Source organism: Echinops telfairi, unplaced genomic scaffold (assembly GCF_000313985.2).
Source record: "Echinops telfairi isolate 266 unplaced genomic scaffold, ASM31398v2 ScPeMD7_9;HRSCAF=40, whole genome shotgun sequence".
Lineage (NCBI taxonomy): Eukaryota > Metazoa > Chordata > Mammalia > Afrosoricida > Tenrecidae > Echinops > Echinops telfairi.
In genome coordinates, this window is record NW_022103906.1 from 91367489 (window position 1) to 91384879 (window position 17391).

At 40.3% G+C, this 17391-nt stretch overlaps 1 protein-coding gene and 1 non-coding gene across 2 annotated transcripts in view; both read left to right on the forward strand.

Moving 5' to 3' along the window:
• The window catches only part of NBAS (NBAS subunit of NRZ tethering complex), a gene marked incomplete at its 5' end in the record, with an annotated part of 394305 nt that overhangs the window by 231328 nt on the left and 145586 nt on the right, over positions 1-17391 (forward strand). The window contains 3 exons of the mRNA XM_045286598.1: positions 11220-11387; positions 13888-14001; positions 14315-14438. Of these exons, the coding sequence (XP_045142533.1) occupies positions 11220-11387; positions 13888-14001; positions 14315-14438 (406 nt within the window). The remainder of the gene's footprint in view (positions 1-11219; positions 11388-13887; positions 14002-14314; positions 14439-17391) is intronic.
• LOC115868385 lies at positions 12196-12327 on the forward strand. The gene has a single exon (XR_004045558.1). It is a non-coding gene; the product is annotated as a small nucleolar RNA SNORA40 (small nucleolar RNA).

Sequence of the window (17391 nt, forward strand, 5' to 3'; positions counted from 1 at the left end):
GTGAAGCTCACCTGGAAACCTCCACAGCATAATGATTAGACTGATGAGAAGGAATTACACTATAAATAAGGCTATTATTTTAGCCTTAAAATAAAGACTTTTCTATTTAACTCATATGTATGGGCTATATTGACTATTGTAAGTTATGGATCACGTCTTTGTTCAGTAAAGAATGGAAGCATTTTTTTCTGTTAACTCAGCTCGCAGCGTATTCTTGTTCCTCACCTTGCACCATAACATTTATAAACAGCTCTTGGTGCTTTTTGGGCTTCCTCTTTGTCCTTCTACAATGGATTGGAAATTGTCAGTCTGGTCCCGTGGCGACTTATTTGGAATTGACATATCATGTTCCCACACATCTCTTCAGTAGATGATGGAGACCACAGGCCATCCTCTACATGTTCCACATAGCAAAGAAATGGAATTCGTTTATAATGACACCCCCCCCTTTTTTTTTAACTCCTTAAAAGGTTTCTTGTCTTCCTTTGTCCTCCTGCAGAAAGTTGTCATAGATGTAGATCTCGGGAAGTGTGAATTCAAACATTCGGTGAACACATTATAGCTTTGATTTATGAAGAACATTTCAGAAGATTATAGCTACAATTATTGGATTAAAATGTAGTGCTTAGCTATAAGATGCTGTGTTACACATTAGCAGTAGATACAATAGCCACATTAAATTATAACTCATAAATGAGAACTGACTTTATGTGTTATCTGCTCAATACTCAAGACTTTCATTACTTCAGTTATAAAAATGATGATTTTTATTTATATATTCAAGCAAAGTATAGATGCAATTGCTATTCAATGATACTTGCATTAATAAAAGTTTGAAGATATTGCTATTGTTTCTATGAGCAGGAATTTTGTTTTTTTATAAGTAGAGAAAAATGCTAATTTGTGAACAAAGACCAAAATTATGTATTTCTAGTTTCTTATTAATGGTGGTTATTATGCTTTTTAGATGTACCAGTATTCCAACACTTAGGGTATATTAACATTTTGTTTAGTTATTATTAGTTATATCACTTAGTCAATGGTGTTTTCCCCTGATAAGTCTAATTAGAGTTAGAAGCGAGTTGTGTACAAAATTCCCATTAAAAAAGCATTTTTCTGTGGGAAAATTGCTGTAAGCATTTTAAGTGGCTACAGATATATATATATAACTAGACATATTTAGAATTTCAGCTTGGACTAGACATAAAGCTATTTTAAGTTTATAAAGGCTTCATTTAGAAATACTTAACTAAAAGTGTGTGCAATGATAGTTATATTTCTATATCACAGCCAATCTTTCCTTTACTCATTCTTCAGTTGATGTAATTTGAGTTGTTCCCAATATTTAGCTATTATTTCTTTGTATGAAAATATGTTCTCATTTCTATTGAGTATTTACCTAAAAATGGACTTTTTCATTGGTAAATTTATGTTTAAAAAATTAAAAAATTTACAACCTGTTTTCCAAAGTGCCTATCCTATTTTACATTTCCACTAGAAATAGATGAGTATGTAGTCTCTCCACTTATTTACGATATTAAAAAAATCTGTTTTATTTGCATTTAATTAATATATCATACAACTCAGTCATTTAATTCCATTAAAAAAGGATGGTGAAATCTGTTACTGTCTTTTTGAAAACTTTTTTTTATGGCCATTCTTGTGCAACAAGTGGTGTCTCATTAGGTTTGGGTTTGCATTTCTCCAATAATTAATGATGTTGAGAATCTTTTCATGTACTTAATAATCAATTTTACATCTTCTTTGGTAATATGGGTGTACAAATATTTTGTGTCCCTTCTCCCCCTTTTTTATACTTGGTTAGTTGTCTTCTCATTGTTGACCTCTACGATGCATTGAAAGCATTAGTCAAAAGCAAGGCTCCAGGAAATAACAGAACACCAAGTGAGAGATTTCAGCAAGCTGCTGATACGCTGGAAGCACTAGCTGGTCTATGCCAGGCAATTGGAAAGCCAGCTAGTTGGCCACCTGACTGGAAGAGATCTATATTTGTACCCATTCGAAAGAAAAGTTACCCATTGCCGTGCTCAAATTATAGAACAAATCCATTGATAAACATGTGCAAGTAAAATTTTGCTAATGATCATCCAGCAATGGTCGTAGTAGTACACTGGCAGAGAACTGGCAGAGGTTGGAGCTTATCTTAGAAGAGGACGTGGAACAAGGGGTATCGTTACTGATGAGGTCAGATGAGTTTTGGCTGAATCCAGCAGAGAATACCAGAAAGAAGTTTACTCGTGTTTCATTGACTAGAAGTAGGCATTTGCTTGTGTGGACCACAACAAACCATAGATAGTCTTGAGATGAACGGGAATTCAGGGACACTGCATTCCGCTCACTCAGAGCAATGCAAGAAGGGATTGCTGCATGGCTTAAAATCAGGAAAAGTGTACTTCAGGTTTGTCTTCTCACCATACTTTTCAATCTGTATGCTGAGCAAATCATCATAGAAGCTGAATTATATGAAGAATGCAGGGGACACATTCCACCTTGCCTGCAGAAAGTGAGGGGACATGAAGCGTTGACTGATGAACAGCCTTCATTATGGGTTACAAATCAATGTAAAGAAAACAAAAATTTTTACAACTAGACCAATAGATAGCATCTTGATAAATGGAGGAAAGTTTGAAGTTGTCAAGGATTTCTTCTTTGGAGCCACAATCTATGCTCCTGGAAGCGTTCCTCAAGAGATCAAAGGGTGCATTGTATTGGGTAAATCTGTGGAACGAGATCTATTTAAAATGTCGACTAGCGATGATGTTCTTTGAGGGTTAAGGTGTGCCTGACCTACATGTTGGGCTGCCAACAAAAGATGAACAGTTTGAAACAATCAGCTGCTGCACAGAAGAAAGATGGGGATTTTCACTTCCATAAAAGGTGACAGTCGCGGAAGGTCTCAGGAGGCAGCTCTAACCTGTCCTACAGGGTCGCTCTGAGTCAGAATAGACTCAGTGAGATACCTGGCCTTGAGACACCCAACCTTATAATTATTTCACATTCAAGGGGTGTTTTCCCAAATATGAACACTTATACATGACTCACCTTCTAAAATCGAAACTTTAACCTCTACGTGATTTCAGGGTAGGTAATGCTGATGGAGGAGACCTGGTAGCCAGTGGTAAAAATACGTGACTACTAACCAAGAGGTTGGCTGTTCAAGTCCACCAGCTGGTTTGCTCCTTAGGAGGAGGATGTGGCAGAGTCTGCTTCCATGCACATTTGCAGTCCTGGGAATGCTGTGGGTGGATCTACTCTGTCTTACAGGAGCTCTGTGAGTTGGCACTGTCCGCAAGGTGTGGTTTTATATTTTAAGGCCAAAGGTGTGGTTGTATATTTTAAGATGCAAAGAAGCGGATCGAGTCATACAGAATATGTCCATATGGTGTCTTGCTTGTACTGACTATTTAATAGTTAGTTGTTGAATGGGTATTAGATTTTGAAAATGGAAAGGCTGTAACAGAATCCTAGTATCTTAGAAGTAGAAGAGCCAGTGTAGAGTCAGGCAGGGTTAAATAATGTCCACATTTAGCTACTCTGTTTCTAATAATGTCATCCCAAATAACTTGTAACATTTGCTGATTTTTTTTCTTTGTAACTTTTCCTTTTGCGTTAGGTGAAGGTTTCCAGAACAGAGCATCAATTTTATAGTCAACAATACATGCACTTTTTTGTTTTCATTCCTCCTTCCTCCCAAACCCTCTGAACTTAGTTCTTGGGTACACGCTGCCCTTTTGATCTTAAGTAGTTGGTTCCAGTTGGAGATGAGTTCAGGGTCTGACTAACCCCTTGCTTTCTTAGTTTAGCCCAGTGGGGTATCTTATCCCCTGGTTGTTGAGGATAGAAGAAAAACTCTCATGTGCAAAGAGAGTTTGGGCTGATTCTTTTTGACCCTCTGTTTGTTCTTTCTTGGAGGTCTAATGAGTGAGTTGATTCACCACATAATCTAATTGTAGAAACAACTGAAGCTATAATCCGGGTAAGAAATACTTAAACAGCATACACCTTCATTAGGTCTAAATCATATCAGCTGAAAGAGCAGAAAACAAAGACCGTAAATGGCATCCTGTTTCATAAAACAAAGCTAAATTTACTTTAAATCATGGAGATGATCTAGCTCAAGATAAAAATAAATAAAATACAAGAGTTTGTTTCAGAAGATAAATGAAATTCATGGGCTCAGGGATGCAAGTAATACAACATTTTCATGAACAATTTCCTGCAATACAAATTGCAAAAGAGAATGTAAGATGAAATTTTGTTTTGACGGCAGAAGAAGCTCATTTTCACTGCAGAAGAAACATTTAATTTGGAGACAAGATTTTACACCAAGATTGTGCTGTAACCAGAGTCATTAGCGAGGAAAACAGTTTCTTCTTGATATATTGAGGATGTAAGACAAAAGTTGCCCCCACAAATGATTACTGGTAGCTATTTGTGTATTCATAGTTATACATAGTTAATTAATTTTGAGTGTATAATAGAAATAGATTGAACTCTAGATCAGATCAACAATCCCAGCACAAAATTTAACATGAAATCTTCTTAATGTTGAGTGTGTCACACAATTCAAAGGTTGGCTTACTCTGCGCAAATAATAGTCTCCAATTCCCAGACAAGAAGCATCATTACCAAACACATTTACTAGAACAAGAACAGTTCTACATGTCAGGCGTGGTTCATAGAAATAATTCTTACTACATCCCTTCCTGTGGTGAATAATTTATTTAATGAGTTGCCTTATTTTTTGCCTGGTAATGGAATGGTTAATTTCCAAGAACCCCATCTTGTCTGCTGCAAACTGAGCGGGTAGAATTTATAAACTAGCCAGGGATTATAAACCATGACTCAGCTGAGCGCCACCTTTCCTCACCAACATGCCCTCAAATAGACCAATGTTCTTCACAGATAGCCACCTTTGTCTTTTACTCAAAATAATGAGGATGGAATGTTTACTTTTCTGAGGTGCCTTTTAGCCATACCTGTCGAAAGGATCAATAGAAAACGATCTCCTAGAGTAAATCCCCCCAAAATCTGGCTCTGGTTCCACCTGTTATTAAAATGGGAAAGACAGTTGAGCTCTTCTCCTTTTGGGGACTCATGTACCCCTACACATCTAGGATGAGAGCTGTAAATTCCTTTCCCCAGAAATATTAACATGAGCCCCCACAGCCTCAAATAGACATCCTATTGGGCATGGGACCAGGGTTGTAAGCCCTGAAATTGAAGCCACCATTCTGCTAACATTCTTGGGTCCAAAATAAGAGACCTGAATTTATGAAAAGTGTGCTAAGTATATTTTTACTTCCCTTTTACATACCCATTAAAATATATTAATTTTGTAAATGCTTTTAGATTCTAGATATGTCCATAAAATAAGTGTACTGAACATGTTTCTGGTGTGTCTCTGTGTTTAAAGACTTGGTGCTAGGCAACAAGGTTACCATGATGATTAATACATGGACCCTTCTCTCAAAGATCTCAGACCAAAGCAAAAGAGAATGCAAGTAAGCAAATTTATTACATTGTAAGTGCTGGGTATGAAAGAGTGTCAGGTAGAATTTGGAGGATCTATAGAAAGTGTGATGTCTAATGTGATAACTACAGAGTATCAATCTCTTGTATCCAAAATTGCACAAGTTCAAGGTTATAGAGAGAATTTAAAGTATTCATTACACAAACAATTACCAATCAAGTTGATCCCACTCAAGCATTCCTCTGCATGTAAATAACAATTTATTCTCACTCATCATATCCACATCTTGACATACTCATTTATTTATTCAACAAATATTAATTGTGCTTCATTTGTGATAGGCACTGTAGCAGATAGAAATATAGCAAACAAACAAACAAAAAAAGAAATATAGCAAACAAACTTAGTTCGTGCCTCAAAGAGCTTACATTTCAGAGACAAGCTTAGAATGAATATAAACCATATCAGAGAAGTATATGACAAAAGTGCTTTATATTAAAAACTATTGTTTCTGCCCTTCAAATTATTTCTGCTTGGAAAGACTAAAGAAATTATATTTAAAATACTTATTACACACTACAAATGCATAGACGAAGACTATTTTATCCAAGGAAACATAGGAAACATCTCTGTGAGCTAGAGCGTAGGACAAGATTTCTTAAATACAACATAAAATTGCTAATCATAAGATTTTTTTAAACAGGCAAAATCAAGACTAAAATTGTACCAAATTAAAATCAAAACAATATGAAGATACCATTAACATAATAAAAAGGTAATTTACAGCACAGTAGAAAATACTCACAATGCCAATATTCAATAAAATATATGTACCCAACATATATAAAGAACTCCCACAAATATAGGAGATGAACAGCCAGCACAATAATGGGAAAATAATATGCTCACATGACCAATTTGAGCTGATTCCCACTCGTAGCACCCTGCAGCACAGAGTAGAACTGGGCCAAGGTTCCCAAGGATGCGCATCTAAGGCAGAAGCAGACGCTGCCCTGCCTTTCTCTCCCAAGCAGGGGAGGTGCAGGCCATTGGCCTTTTGATTAGCAGCTGCGTGATTGCCTTATTAACTACCAAAGGAAGGCTGTTTTAATTTTCTCTTCACCTTTTGTTATAAATCATTTTATTTGGGGCTCTTACAGCTCTTATAATGATCCGTACATCAGTTCTATCAAGCGCATTTGTACATATGTTGCCATCATCATTTTAAAAACTTTTTCTTTTTACTTGAGCCCTTGGTATCAGCTCCCCTTATTTTCATCCCTCCCCCACCCACCCACCCTCCTGAACCCTTGATAAGTTACAAATTATTATTTTCATGTCTTGTACCACTTGCTATTTCCCTTCACCCACATTTCTGTTGTTCGTACCCTGGGGGGGTGGGTTATATGTCGATCATTACAATTGGTTCCCCCATTTTCCCTTCACCTTCCCCCTATCCTCATGGTATCACTACTCCTATTACTGTTCCTGAAGGGTTTATCTGTCCTGGATTCCATGTGTAGAGAGCTCTTTTCTGTACCAGTGTACATGCTCCAGTCTAGCCTGATTTGTAAATTAGAACTAGAGCCATGATAGTGGGGAGACGGAAGCATTAAAGAACTAGAGGATTGTTTGGTGTTTCCTTGGTGCTATACTGCACCCTGGCTGACTCGTCCCTTCCTTGTTACCCGTCTGTGCCCCTCATTATGTCCAGTTGCCTACAGATGGGCTTTGGATCTCCATTCTGACCCCCCTTGTTCACATCGATATAATTGTTTGTTGTGGGTCTTCTGATGCCTGATAGTTGGTCCTATAGACATCACATGATCACACAGGCTGGTGTGCTTCTTCCCTGTGACTTTGTTGCTTCCCTGCTAGGTGTCCGCTTGTTTAACTTAAAGCTTTTAAGACCCCAGACGCTGTATCTTTTAAGACCCCAGACGTTTGTTTAACTTCAAGCTTTTAAGACCCCAGATCCCAGGCACCGTCAGCTTCCTTCGTCACATTTGCTTATGGACCCATTTTGTCTTCAGTGATCATGTCGGGTAGGGGAGCATCACAGAATGCCAGGTTATTAGAGCAAAGTGTTCTTGCATTGAGGTAGTACTTGAGTAGAGACCCAATGTCTGTCTGCTACCTTAATACTTAACATTTAAATATATGTACATATACCTACATCCCTATTGTTATGTATTAATATATTTACATATATATAAATGCCTATATTTATATCTCTATAAATGTCTTTTGCCTCCTAGTTCTTTCCTCTATTTCCTTTTACTTTACTCTTGTCCCACTATCATAGTCGACCTTCATTTGCCTCTCAGTAATTCCTCTTGGCTACATTGCCCTTGATCAAACCCTACCAGGCATTATGCTATGCTCTCCTCATCATCGATTTTAGATCTCTTGTTGTTCCCTTGTCCCTGGGTTTGTTGGCTCCCCACTCTCTTTCCCCTACCTCCTCCTCTCCCCCTGTCCCTCCGGAACCATTAGCCTTGTTGTTTTCTCCTTGGGGTTGTTTAATCTGCCTCTTATATAGATAGACATTAGGCCAAAAAAAAAAAAAAAAAAGCTTATAAATAGTTTCCAAGTCTGTCTGCTGACCCTTTTGAATGTTTCCCAGGAGGTCTGGTGAGGTGCCAAGCTCTGCCCACTGATTCCGAAGTTTATTTTCAGGATTTCTCAGGGCCTCCGGTTGCTTTGCTCCTCATGCTGCTCTGTTGTGCTCCCTTTGTGTTTCGCCCCAGCGGAGAAGGTGTTGGGGGAATGTAAGACCCGGCACAATTCCTGCACTCTGTCTCCAGTGCTGTCCCTCCGCACTGCTGTGATCAGTGAAGGGGCGTCATATCTAGTGGTGGGGCCAGCCCTACAGTCCTCTTTGTGCAGTGGCTGCCCCAAGCAGGAATGTCGGCCTCCAGGCTGGTGGGCCAGGATGCAGTCCTCTCTGTCCCTCTCTCCCTCTTATCTTGCTCTGGTGTGTTTTTGTTTTCTGTCTAGTTTTCTACCCTTGTCTTTTCCGAAGTGCTGCATAATTAGTCAGTCTTTCATTCTGTTTCACTTTCCCTTCCACAAAGGTCTAAATACAGACATGTATGCATGTAAATACACTTATATATAATGATAGGGGAATATATCTATGTACGTGTATTTATTTATAAAGTATTACGGCAGCAGAAGAACGTTGGACCTTCACTCAAGTACTCCCTCAATGCAAGAACACCTTGTTCTACTAACCCGGCACTCTGTGATGCTAACCTTCCCTGACACGATCCCTGAAGGCAAAATGGGTGCATAAGCAAATGTGCTGAAGAAAGCTGATGGTGCCAGGCTATCAAAAGATACAGCATCTGGGATCTTAAATGCTTGAAGATAAACAAGGGGCCATCTAGCTCAGAAGCAACAAAGCCCACATGGAAGAAGCACACCAGCCTGTGTGATCATGAGGTATCGATGGGATCAGGTACCAGGCATCAAAGACCCAAACAAAACAAAAATCATATCGATGTGAATGATGGGAAGAGCAGAGTGGAGACCCAAAGCCTATAAGTAGTCAATACCCTTACAGAAGGGTCACAAGGAAGAGACAAGCCAATCAGGATGCGGTATAGCACGGAAGAAACACACAACTCTTCTCTAGTTCTTTAATGCTTCTTCCCTCCTTCCCCACCCCCCAACATGACCCCAATTCTACCTTAAAAATCTGGCTAGACCAGAAAGTGTGCACTGGTACAAATAAGCGCTCACAACAGAGGGAATCCAGGACAGATAAAGCCCTCAGGACCAATAAGGGGAGTGGTGATACTAGGTGGGTGAGGGAAGAGAGGGAGGGTGTATGTAATATGTCATGACTTTTCTACTTTGTCATTTTCATAAATATGATAGTCGATGCTGTCTGTACTCAAGAGACTGTTCATTGTTAATGTGCTGGCATTTTTCTCAGCATGTAATCTCTCAAATTAGTAAATGGAGAGTTAGAATTTTAGCTGATTGCTTCAAGATTGGCAGGATATTTCACATTATAACCCTTTTTATGATTTATTAGTCATCTATTCGTTTGGATGAAAAGCATTGCTTTCTAACATTTAAGGTGGATTGATTCCTTTCTACCTTTGCTAGCTCACTGAAGCAATATTATGGTGATACTTCTCTCTTAATTGTTCTGAACACATACTTAACTCGTGAACCACATTCTTGGATTACTGCATTGCTTAAGAAAAAAAAGAATCTATTGTTTGCTTTATAAATATTTTTGAAAGAGTAGTAATTAATGTACTATGACATTCTTTTTTCTTTCCCAAGTAGTTATTTTTTAATGTGTTGGGTAGGAATAATATTTCAAATCTAGACTAAAATAAAATCGTTTTAAAATCCCAGTGAAATTATGTATCTCTGAACATATTTCCTAAGAAAAAAGAAATTCATAGTAGTGTCTAGCATATTAAAAATAACCACAGTTCCTTATTGCATAGCTATTTGGAAAGGAATACCCATTTAAGGCATGTGGCTCATTTAAGAGGCACCCTTGGTTAAATCCTTCCTCAGTGATAGAGTGGTGTGTTCCCCAGCCCATCACGTGGGAGACTGGGATTCGATTGCCCAGCAGGGGGCCAAGGGAGCCTGGTGGACTAGAAGGTCATGTGTTAGGCTGCTAATTTAAAGGTCAACAATTTGAAACCACTTGCTGCTCCATGGGAGAAAGATGAGACTTTTTTTCTTTTAAAGAGTTACAGTCCCAGAACCCCACAGGGGCAGTTCTGCTGCGCCCTACAGAGTAGCATTGTGTCAGAATTGACTGGACGGCAGTCAGGTTTCTCTGTTTCTTGAATGAAATTCTGACTCGTAGTGACCGTGTAGAGCAGAGTAGAACTACACAGGGCTTCCAGGGGTGTGATTGTTACAGCGGCAGACCGCTGTGGAGTGACTGGTGTGTTCATCATGCCAACCTTCCAGTTGGCTGCTGAATGTTTAACCCCTGTCTCACCAGGGGCCCTGCTGTGGCCTTAGTAGGTGCTTAATCCTTAATTTCTCATTAAGTGATTTGTTGTTTTCTCAGTTCCCCTCGCTTGTTACGTGGGATTCCTCATCGTCAGATTTGGACAGAACTTCAGCCAACCCCGTTCTGGCCTGTTCCAGAGACCTCTCTTTGGTCTGTGCGGAATGCGTGCATCTTCCCTCCCCAAAAGCTTGTATTGCATGAGCCATTCTGCAAGCAGCCACCTCCCTTTCCCTCGACTGGCAGTGATTAGACTCAGATCTGAATGGTTCCAACATGTCCCTTATATCAGACTCGTGTCCAGCCCAGGAAGGAGAGGCTGGACCAGAGACGTGAGGGCGTCTTCCCCAGACGTTGCCCCGCAGAGCCAGGTGCTGGATAGATAGCAGGCTGTCGTTCATAGACTGGAGGTGGACGCCCCAGGTTTTGACTGCTGCCGCTGCAGGTCCTAAATGACAAGTCTTACACTTTATTTTGGATAGTGGCATCTGTTTTCCTGAAACAGGATAAAATTAGTAAGTTTCTGAATTAAATACATAATTTGATGAAATACTGGGACTAAATGGTGCTTTGTTTCACATTTATCTTAATGCTAAAAAGGGTGGATTTTTTAATTTTATGTATCTTTATACGGAAAGACTGACATTTTAAATCACTCAATGCGTCACTTTGCTCTGTTGTAAGAACAGTGTCCATGTTTGACTTGCTTTTTTTGACCCCCTATCACAGGATGAAGGGAATGTTCTAGGCAGCAGTTCAGCTGACCTATTACACTGGACCACTACCGCCACCATGCAAGTTCTTTCCAATACCACCACTACCACCAAGGCAGTGCTGCAAGCCGTCAGGGATGGACAGTGGTGGAAGAAGTCTTTAACTTACCTTCGGCCCCTTCAGGTATGCAAGGCAGTGTGGCTACTTTTTTCTTAATTGTTCTAAATACAAACTTAAACTCTTGAATCATATCAAGACCTTTCTTCATTCATGAAGAAAGCAAAAGTTCATTAAAAAGACAGGAAAGGAAGAAAATATTCCATACACCTTATCTTGGATTATGGACTATTGTACAAAAATTTTTCATTGCCAGAGGGCTGCTGAGTAATATTTTCACAGAAAAGGGGGTGGTAGATGAAATAAGTTTTGGAACATATTTGTGTCAGTTTGCTGTAAGTTGGCGATGATTCCGTGCAGTTTCTGTTTGTTCTGGTTCGGGGAACTGGTGAGGGGCTGGGTGGCCCAGTGATCCGTTTGCGTTTAGGGTCGTTTGCCTCAGGGTGCTTTCTTTTGCTGTCAGTAGGTTGCCTGGCCCTTGTTAGAATCGAGGAGGGGGAATGAAGCAGGATGAAGCTTGTCTAAAGTTTAAGGAAGCTGAGGGCATTTCAGTTAAAACCACTTTACATCTGGTTTCACGATGAATGGTGCCTTGTTGGACTGAACTCGATGGCAGTGAATTTGAGTTTGAGTCCCGTCCCAGGGCACGGTAGCACTGTTCATCACACAGAAAACTAAGCTCAGGCCACTGCCAGAGAGCCCATTCCAACACCCAGTTCATGTTAACTTCACCTGGTAATTGAGCTATCAGGTAACTAGTGTTTGCTAATTTACTTTGTCCAGAGGAAAAGTAACTTCACCTATCTTTATGACAGGAAGTAGCTTTGCAACTTGGAGCCAAGCACTACCAGAACTTAGGCTGTTACCCTCTTGCAGAACCTGGGAAAGGATTGTTGTGTTCCTTAAGAATGGTGTTTCCTCAAAGACAGGTGCAAGAATAAATCCTCATTTGCAACCCAAAACTCATTGTGCAGTGTGAGTTTTGATACAGATAAGAAGGGACATGTCATAAAAAAAAAGAAAAAAAGAATGGTGTTTCAAGGAAAAGACTCCCAGGTCTTTGAGGAAGCATTCTTGGGTTGTCAAACTGGCAAGGGACTCATGGAAGATTTTGAAATGATGTACATTTTGAAAGGAGCCTTGGGATATCGTGCTTAGTGTCCCTTTCTGCTAACCCAAGGGTCAGCAGTTCAAACCCACCAGCTGCGCCACATGAGACCCTCACATGTTAGGGTCACTGTGAGTTGGGATTGATCTGGTAATGTATATTTTAAATGTTTTGAATTTTGACTACGTCTCAAAAGAGGCAGGGGAAAAATGTACAGATTTTTTAAGGTTAATACCCGGAGAAAAGGAAGCAGGATGTCTTTCTCATTTTGCATCTTGGGGAGTTTTTTCATTTTTCTTTTTTGATCTGTGTGGGTACTTATCCTTACAGCATATACGTGTTTTATCTAAAAAGTGATACAGGGGAGGGTGATTCTGTTTCGTAAGCCATTTACTGGAATACAAGGAGCAGTGGGGTTTCTTAGACTTTGCTGTTTCTCAGGAACAACGGGCTCAGGAAATACTCAGTATTCCCGAGAGTGATGGTTGTAGAGGAGTTGGGAAGGATGAAGGGTGCTCAGCCATATCTTCCTGGTCTTGTGTTGATCTGGTAAGGTTTCAGCAGGCGAGGTCTCAGTGGGCCGTGGAAGGACAAGTTGGATCTAACGAGGTAATAGTCATGGACAGGACTCTCGGTGGGAGAAAGGAGATCAGTTTAGTTGGAGTAGAGCATTTGCGAACTAGAATAGAAAAAGGTAACATTTTAAGGACTGCAGGTTGGCAAAGATTGGTGGGACCTCCAAGACCGTGGTCCTGAGTCACCCTTCCAGTCTGGAACTGAGCTGACCTCCAATTTAGAATCATCATCTACTTAAGTTCAAAAGGACAGTGCTTACCCCAGGACCAAATCCAGAGAGAGAGGGCTAGGCAAGATGGAGGACTGTTAACTGGAAACCTGGAGAGGAAGAGAGTTAGGTTGCTGGTCCATGGAGGTGATTGCAGCGGGTAAGTTGAAACAAAATGTGTATGAACTGTTGAATGTAAAAGTGATGCTCTGCTCTGTAAACCGTCACTGAATTCACCATAAAAAGTTTAAAAACACAACAAGGTCACTACAAAATTTGGATTTTATGCTGTTGGGAGTTTGCATTTTCAAAGCCACTAACAGTTTTTCAAACAGGGAATCAACATGTACAGCATGTTTCGAATGATTACTCTTTCTGACTGTTGTGTAGAGAAATGACCCTGCATGTAATGCAGGTTACTCCAGTGTGTCTGTTTCATTGATGTCAGAGTGACCAGAAACTCCAAAAGGCACCTGCAGGGTGGAGGGTGAAGTGCTGTTCTCAGAATGTACTTTACTGTTCTTACATTGTCTACTGTGTGTCTATGTGCCCCGGACGCGCTGACACGCACAGAAAGCACTGTGATCGATTTCTCCTGGAAGGAGCCTTGCTCTCTCTCTCTCTCACCCACACACCCATTTTGTTTGTTATTGTCTTCATCTTGTTCTCCTCAGGAGCAGGGTTTTGGCGGTGCTTATCGCGGTGGGAGCACAGCGAATGAAGACCTAGGAAAGCAAGGCTGTCATCCATTTTATGCATCTGTTATCTCCGATCCTTTTCTCACGGAGGTGAGGCCAAGGCCAAGGGTGTAAGGTTTCACTGGCATGCTGCTGTGGCCAGGTGGAAAAACCCACATTTTTGAAAATGTGCTCTTTTTGCTTTGCTCTTTACTATATAATTGGCTTTATGTCATTTATTTCACTTTTATTAGGACCTCTTATGAGATTAAAGTCTACTTAACATTTTTTATTTTAGTAAGTGAGAAGTTATTATTCACGTCAGCACAACAGAAAATGGTGGTTTCTGATATAGGTTGATACAAAAAGAAGTTCTGATGTGTTCACCACCCTCTGAAGCTGTGTGACTGCCTCTCTTGTCTAGTCGGAAGGGACCCACGGCACCTATCAGCACGTTCCAGCAGAAAGCTTTGCCGAAGTGTTGCTGAGAACTGGGAAGCTGACAGAGACAAGAACTGAAGGGGAAGAAGGATTTCCAACAACAGAAGGTAAGAAAGCAAGGCCTGTTTCTTCCACAGGGTCTGACCCAGGGGTGGAGTGGTTACAAGTTGGGGCGGCTAACTACGAGACCAGAAGTTCGAAGCTACCAGCATCTCTGCAGGAGAAAGATAGGGTCTACTCCTGTAACGAGTTACAGCCTCCAAACCCACAGAGACAGTTCTGCCCTGTCCTGTAGGGTCGCTGTGTGCGGGCATCATTGGCATCAACTTGATGGCAGTGGAACCCGTGTTAGCAGAATCATGAGAACATGACTGAGTGGAAATTAAACCCCAGTCCTGCTGAGTCAATTTCCACGCATAGAGTCCGGGTTGGACAGAGTAAAACTGACCCATCGGTTTTCCAATGTTCCTCGATCGCTGCTTCCAGAAGCATTGATGGTGTATACAAACAAGTGGATCCACATTAATTGCTCAGATCAAGTGAAACATTGCATTGAGTAAAAGCTGCTGCTCAAGATCTCTGTTAAGTGTGGAGAAGCCAGGATGTTACTTTGAGGACTGCGAGGGTGCGCCTTACCCAGACCACTGTGTTTTCGGTAGCTTCATGTGCATGTAAAATTTGGACCTTGAACAAGGAAGACTGAAGGAGAATTGATGCATTTGAATTATGGTGCTTTCCAGGAATATTGAAAATAGCATGTACTGCCAAAAGGACAAGCAAGTCTGTCTGGGAAGGAGTACAGCCAGACTACTCCTTAGAGGAGGCAAGGATGGTGAGATTTTTGTCTCTTACTTAGACATATCAGGAGAGACCAGTCCCTGGAGAAGGACATCATGCTTGGTAAAGTAGAGGGACAGCGAAAAAGAGGAAGGCTGCAACAATGGGCTGAATTATAAGACTCGGGACTGGGCAACTTTTGTTTGTACAAAGGGTCATTATGAGTTGGAACCAATTAGATAACATTGAACAATGAACGTTTCCAAGCCTGTAGTCTTTTTGGAAGCAAACTGATAGAGTTTTCTCCTGCAGAGTGGCTGGTGGGTTCTAGCTGCTGACCTCTGTCTAGCACCTGAGTGCTTCAAAGACTGCTACTAGGGCTGCTTCGAATGGAAGTTAAAGGGGAAGACATCTTTCCGTCATTTTTAATAACTTCACTTGACATTATTATTCATTTATTCAGTCATTTTCAAAGCCATGGGCTGATTATGTACTGTTTCAGGGATACTTAATAATAAGGAATTGAAGAGAAAAATTAGATAAAATCCTAGTGTTTACATTATTTTCATAGAGAATGGTATAAAGCGTTCAATAATTCCTTATTTATGTCCTGCTTTTATGTCTTAATTAACAACTTAAGTGTGTGCTTCATAGACTGTATAGATACATATTTTATCTTAAGAATTTTCTTGTTCATGCCATATCTTCCCATGTAGAATTCCTTGGGATAAAGTCAATGCATGCAAGTCTAACAAGGACTGCTTGTCACTTTTGCTTTCTCTCTAGCCTTCTTGCTTCTTTCCCTAGCTTCTGGGTGGGTCCCTGGACCGTTTTCCTTCCGTTCACGCGGCTCCGCTGTCCTTAGTGAAGTCCTCAAGACCCAGAGGCTGCCAGAGCTCTGGCTGTTGTGCCTGCCCTCCAGGCATCTCTAAGAAGGGGGGGTGGGAGAGAGAAAGAGTTTCCTGGAAAATCTTACCCACAAACTGTACTGACATACTATGACCACCATTAACTGCCATTAATCCTGGATGGTATTTTTTTTACTGAAAACATGGGTTATGAAATAAGTTGGGTTCTATTATTGGAGAGAAAAAGAAAATTTTACCAGGAATAGAAGTACCACTTTCCTTTATGCCTAATAATGTAAATGATTTTTATATATTATTTTCTTTCATTTAAATTTTTTGCAGTTGACAGTGGTGAGGAAAATACCACTTCTCTGCCCTTACTACTGGGCCTCTTGAATGCTACCTTGAGTTTTTCTTTATTAGGCTCTTCTCGTCTCTTAGAGGAAGGCTTTTCCGGATCTTGCTGTTTCTGAAATAAATATAACTCATGGTTGATGGGTACATTTATTTATTTGAAAGGTACTGTTACAGGTACGGTACGTCTCGCAGCTGATGTTGAGTGTCGTAAAGAGTATACCTGCATTGTTGTTCACTCTGGGTTTGAAGTTCTTTATCACTTTTTTGTCGTCTTAAATGAATTGCCTATGGATTAGCATATAATTATCACTAGTTTGTACAGATAGACTCTGAGACCTTAGGAAAATACCGGGATAGAAATGGACAGATCACCTACTGCCTAGTTTAATAATGAGTTGAATTAATAAGCAAGCAATTTGGAAAAACTAGCTCATGTAATATTTTTGTATATTGTTTGGTTTGGGAAGTACATATGACTCTGAGTACCTGGAATACAAGGATTCTTAAGAGGAAAGCTGAAAGAGCCCTAAGGGAAAGTTTGAAAGATGAATGTCTTTTCAGAGGAGACCCTCTCAAATGGGTTCCTCCGTTTATTAAGGATTTTGATGTGTCCTTAGCTGCTTTTCAAGAGAGATAGGTCTCTTGCGAGGCCTCCCATTTCTTTCTTTCTTTCTTTTTCTATTGATCATTTTATTGGGGGCTCTTACAGACTAACAACCCATAAATCAGTTACATCAAGCGAACTTGCAAAGATGCTGCCATCATTTCAAAACATTTTCCCATTTCTTCTCTAGATCCTCAGAGTAATTGATCATCTTTGTGATAGAAATGAAGTGATGAGCTATCAAAATGATCTTACGACTTAAAGCAAGAGGAGTGGTTTTCTGTGTAGCTGGGTGGAGTAGGAGAAATATTCTTGATGGTGAATTAGGGGAAGTGTCTCTAGTTCCCTGTATAACCCTGTGTGTATTATTCACTGAAGAAATGGCCATCCCCTCCACTCAAGTACTCCCTCAACGCAAGAATACTTTCTTCTATTAAATTGGCATCCTGTGATGCTCACCTTCCCGACACAACC